At 34.4% G+C, this 6000-nt stretch overlaps 1 protein-coding gene across 1 annotated transcript in view; it reads left to right on the plus strand.

Annotated features, from left to right (window-relative positions):
- LOC110109069 overlaps positions 1-5625 on the plus strand; it is a 29197-nt gene extending 23572 nt beyond the window's left edge. The window contains exons 8-9 of the mRNA XM_020839965.2: positions 1474-1511; positions 5239-5625. Coding sequence (XP_020695624.1) covers positions 1474-1511; positions 5239-5309 — 109 coding nt within the window. The 3' untranslated portion in view covers positions 5310-5625. The remainder of the gene's footprint in view (positions 1-1473; positions 1512-5238) is intronic.
- Positions 5626-6000: the final 375 nt, after the last annotated feature.

Here is a 6000-nt window from a genome sequence, read left to right on the forward strand (position 1 = left end):
CATAACACTCGACATTGCAAAGTTGATATTTAACTATCGTGGAACTATTCGACAAAGAAGTTGGCACTGCAATGTTGATCTTCTGGCGCTCTTGCGGTGTCTTTGATGGCATTGCGACGTTGTTTGTTCCAACACCATGACACTATATGGAACTTAGAATTTTTAAGCCTTTTTATGTATTTTCCTGCACAACACAACTAAAACAACATATTCTCTAAAAATATAACACATAAAATGACACATTATTTACATTTATCAATTTTTTTATTATTAATTCATTAAATACTATAAAATTATTAAGCAAATGTGAATCAACCCCTCAAGCAATTTTTTGTCATTCGTGCACCTCAATTTATGTGCCATCAACTCGGGCAAATGCGAATTTCGTCCTTTTGATTTGCGGAAAGACGCATGCAATATTAGTTATATCTAGGTAATTTTGATGTTATGCATGCAACAACGTTGTTCTTTTCATGAACGGGCGACGTTCGGGTGATGTTGTATAATGCTATGTTCGTAATTTGTCGTTTAGTTCACGTTCTTTTGAATCGGACACGGGTAGTTTTCCTTAGGTAAATTCGATGTTTCAAGTGCAACATCGCAATTCATTTCGTGATTAGGCGATGTTCGGGGAATTTTTCGCAGCATCGTCATGGTCAATTGTTGCTTTTATCATCTGCTTGAGCGAGCCGCGTGCAGGTGTTTCTTCTTAGATTAGTTCGACATCCTGAATACATCAATGCGACCTGTTTTGAGATCTGATGATGTATGGAGGGTGGTTTTTACCACAGTTAAGGTGTCTTGAGTGAGCTGTGCTTGACGTCAAATTGATTGGTCCCCTTCTCGTCGAACTTGCTTGCACTGATTTCATAATGCGCATGGAGGTCAACATGTATTTTATAGTGCGCATGGAGGTCAACATGTAGCATTTAATAAAGGATTTATAATAATTAATGAAGGTTCAATAGTTTTGGTAGGAAAATACGTGTCTAGAAGTGAAATTTAATTCGGGCATCCATGCTATCTTCCTCATTTTCAATGCAATTGGTATGCTAGTCGAATCATTATGGCAGTTGATGAAACTACAGTAAGTCTTTCATATTGGAGATGAAAATGAGCAATATATCTTTTATATAAAGATCATAAAAAATTATACACATCGATACATGGATATATGCATTTCTGTTATGCTAAAAGTTCAATTTCATGCGTGTGTCGTAGTTTTTTTTTTTCTATTGCTATGATGAACCTAGGACTTTCAAATGTTGACTTTTAGATCTTAAAAATTTATCAGCTGCTAGATTGTGTTTTTTTTTTTTTCCTTACAATGTGCTTATACATTATCCAGTAGTAATAAACTTAGTTATAATTTTTCTGTAGGGTTTTTATTGTTCTTCCTAGTAAGGTATAAGTGGAGACGTGTAAAATGTTAATTTCTTGGACTGATTCTCATCAACTATCTTATGTCTGCAGTTGTGCGCACTTGACTGCACTAAGGAGGGACTCAATAGGTAAATGCTTTTCCTTAATGTGTAAATGATATACCAACATAATCATTATTATCATTATCCTAATCTCAATTATGTTGGCCAGGATTGGCATTCTAAATCCACATATTTTATTCATTTATATTGTGGACTTCTTGAGATGTTGAACCTATTTTTTACATATCATTTTGAATAACTTCTATTGAGATGTTAGACTTATTTTTTATAAATCATTTTGAACAACTTATATTCATGTTTTTTTAATGCCTATTGATTTTTCATTTTTAATTTTTTGATACAAATTTTATTTAATCATCTAATGCATAAATGATATATGTTTTTGAAATGTCTTGAGCTTTCCATTACTTCCCCAGTAAACAAAAGGCACTTTTTTAACGTAGTTTTAGTTGTTAATGATCTACAGTTGTAGTTGGCCATATTTTTTGTGCATTTCATATTTAGCCATCATTTTTGTTTCCTGTAACTATTGGCTTAAGATGTACGTGAATACGGTAATTTCAATTTTTTAGGCTTTGGTGTCCGTGATATTCATCGACCCTCCTGATAATTGTCCAAGTGAGCTTCTTCCAACCAAGGGCGATCTCTAGAAATTATGCTTTATTTTTCTATAAAAGAGGGATGTTGATTAGTAATGTTTGGGTTGTGTTACTGTGACTAATAGCCGGTTTGCATTACTGTGGACTCATCCCTGGTCCGTCCTGTGCTTTAGTTTGGTTGATGAAGACTCAACGTTTGTGAAATATGATTAAGTAGACAATAAAGAGTAGTTGATGATAGATTGGTTGGATGTCGTTGAGTTTAAGGGTCAGGATAGGGAGCCAGGTAAATGATTTAGTTCATTTTGAACAAGTTTGTAGGGATTTTTAGTTGGTAATTCTACATGAAACCCAGCTTGTGTGCTAAGTGCGATGTAGTCTGGGCTAAATTGGCTTTCATTGGGATGCAGTTAGTGAAGATCAATTTTACAGGGGAGAACTGCTGTTTTGATTGAAATGTATTTTGTTTTCCAAAATAGACGTAAATATATCTTAAAGTTATTTTAGTTAGTAATGCTACATGTCCCACTTAAGCCCTTAGTGCCAATCTATGAGGGTGGAGTTTAGCTGGGTAAAATGTATATGTGAGTGGATTTGGTGGAGATCATTGATCGAACGGGAAATAAGCTGATTAGTTTGCTAAGTGTAAATTCTCAAGAAATGGATATTTATTGAAGTATTTTAGTTTATATTGCAACACAAGAATCCTTTTTGTGTTTAGGATAGATGATGATTGGGTAATTCCCACATACCTATTTGTGTCCTAATTGCATCTAATAGATTGGGACTAGGTTTGGGATAAGGGGCTATTTGGTTGTCTGAAAGAAAAAAAAACAATGTAAAAGGAATGCAACGTAAAAGGAATGTAGTGTAAAATGAATACTTTTGAGTTGTTTAGATGAGTGTAAAAGGAATATATAAGATTACTTTTTTTGTTTGAAGTAAAGTGATTGCAATAAAGGTGGATTAGATATTTTGCAAAAAAATTTTAATGAAGAATGTGAAAATACGATTGACTTTAGTGATTTTAGCACCCTAAATGAAAATAAAGATTTTTGTTTTTATCAGTGTATTAGTAAAACCGAAGTTGGAGAGGCTTTAAAGAAAATGAAGTATTAAAAAGCTGTTGGACCTGATGATATATCAATAGATGTGAAAATGTTTAGGAGATAAAGGAATTTCTTGGCTTGCTAAATTTTTAAATACTATTTTGAAGACAAAAGATTTCGGATCAGTTGGAGAATGAGTGTGTTAATTTCTATTTTTAAGAATAATGGTGATGCACAGGAGTGCGAATTATAGAGGAATCAAGTTAATGTGTCATACTTTAAAACTATGGGATCGAATTATGGAGCGTAGGTTGTGGCGTGATACTAATGTTTCTCAAAATCAATTTGGATTCATGCCGGGTAGGTTTACTATGGAAGCCATACATTTCTTGAGAGGTTTGATGGAGAACTTTAAAGAGAATAAGGTGGATTTGCATATGATATTTATTGATTAGAGAAAGCGAAGTGCTATGGAGAGTTCTTGAAAAGAAAGAAGTTAATAACGCTTATATTCAAATCATTTAAGATATGTATGCCGGAGCTATTACTTGTGTTAAAACACAAGGTGGTTTGACCAAGTATTTTCCTATTTCGGTTGGATTACATCAAGGATTAGCCTTAAGTCCATATCTTTTTGTGTTAGTCATGGATGTTCTCACTAGACATTTGCAAGAGGATGTACCTTGGTGTATACATTTTGCTGATGATATTCTTCTTGTTGATTAGACTAGAGAGGGAGTTGAAGGTAAACTTGAATTATGGAGGTCAACCTTAGAGTCTAAAGGTTTCTGCTTGAGTAGATCTAAAACTGAATATATATAGTGTAATTTTAGTACCAATAGACCTAGTGAGGGGATTGTGACTTTGGGCGATCAAGTCATTAATAAGAGTATACATTTTAGATATATTGGAATTATTGTTCATAGTGATGGTGAAATAGATAGAGATATTATCAATAGAATTCAAGTTGGATGGTTGAAGTGGAGGAATGCATCGGGCTTGTTGTGTGATAGAAAAGTCCCCCTCAAACTTAAGGGAAAATTCTATAAGATGGTGGTGAAACTTGCAATGCTTTATGGTGTTGAATGTTGGCCATTAAAAGAGAAGCATAATACTAAGTTAAGTATTGCAGAGATGAGGATGCTTATGTGGATGAGTGGCTTTACCCTTAGAGATAGGATACGAAATGAGCATGTACATGAAAAGGATGGAGTAGCTCCAGTGGAAGATAAGATTAGAGAGAGTCGCCTTTAAATGGTTTGGTCACATTAAACGGAGACCTTCCGATGACCCGGTTAGGAAAGTTGATGTATTAGATTTGACTTATGTTAAGAGAGGTAGAGGCAGACCTAAAAAGACTTTGGTAGAAAATATTAGAAATGATATTTATTTATTAGATTTAAATGAGAATTTGACTTTTAAAGGGACACAATGACAAAAAAGGATTCATGTAGCCGACCCCACGTAGTGAGACAAATGCTTGATGTTGTTGTTATTGAAGTAATGTGAATGCAATGTAAAATACAAAAAAGTTGTTGTCGGTGGCTAACATTGGAGGCGGTGTGGCCGGCGGTGGTGGTGGCAGGCGTTGGCTAGCAAAGGGGGGCGGATGGCGGTGGTCGGGGGTGGTCGAGGGTGGCTGACGGTGGTCGACAATAGGTAGAGGTGCTGGTTGGCAGTGGAAATGGCGGCGAGTTTCCGGTGTATTTGGAAATTGCCCAAATTGGCCAAATTTCAAATACTCTTGATTTTAACTATAGGGTGAATTTCTTTTTTTTTTTCATAAATTTATTCTGCATTCCTTTTACTTCAAACCAAACACATATTTCTAAAATCCCTGAATTTGAAATACTTTACACCTCTTTTAAACAAACCAAACATTACAGCCCCTAAAGTTTGTTCCAGACCCCCAACGCAAGAAAGTTTTACATTAGATGTTGCAATCTATCTTGGATATTGTAGTTGTATACTCTGTTAAAACTCTATGTCATTTTTATTTCATCCGTCATCCATAACTTCAATAGTGAACTATATGATTGATAATAGATACCAATGTAGTGCCAATGTCTTTTCTTCAAGTTTAATATTGTAGTTTCCAGAATACACCATACTTTTTTCATCATACTCTGTTTTCCTCTCCTGTAGGTGAATATGCTGCAGATGACGCTTGGAGTTTCCAAGATTTAGAAGATCAGATCGGCAAGGTCTATTTATAACCATGCAGTAAATTTTCTATCTACTTGAGCTTCTCCTCGTGGAAGCTTGCATGCCCCTGAATGGAGTTCAGATCCAGATCCTTGGTGAACTGAGCTGTGGTGATCCTAAGCTAGAGGTTTAGTTGGCTCATTGCAGATGGCGAATCTCATTGGCTGAATATCATCTTTCATTGCCGTGTGATTTAGGAACGCTTATAACATATAATTTTTTGGAAGTTATGCTCCTAATATTTTGAACCGTTAAAATATTTTAATTCTTGCGGAGCGCCGTAAGGCAAGTTTGTTTGGAAGTAATTGTTTGAAATTTATTTAAAGAAAGTCTGGTTGTTTCTGTTGTTTTTATAATTTCAATTTTTATCAATACATTTGGTTGAAATGAATTTCATTTACCTCAAGTTAAATTAATATTCTTATGGTTCAGTAAGATTGATTTTTCTAATTTGTTTGATAAGATATTATCCTTGTATTTGAAGTATCCCTACTTAGACTTATAGAATTTTGAATTATCTTAAGCGTAATTATTAATAAAATTCCCTACGCTAATATAATTATTAGTCATTAATATTATTAATTAATGTCATGGGGATTGCTAATGAGAATGGTTGTAGTGTGTTGTGAGCGGTGCTAGTTGGAGAAGATGATTCATGCTATTGAGGCAAGCAATAGCAATGATCATTTTCTTTTTTTAGGA

The sequence above is a fragment of the Dendrobium catenatum genome, unplaced genomic scaffold (genome assembly GCF_001605985.2).
Source record: "Dendrobium catenatum unplaced genomic scaffold, ASM160598v2 fragScaff_scaffold_1494, whole genome shotgun sequence".
Taxonomy (NCBI): Eukaryota; Viridiplantae; Streptophyta; class Magnoliopsida; order Asparagales; family Orchidaceae; genus Dendrobium; species Dendrobium catenatum.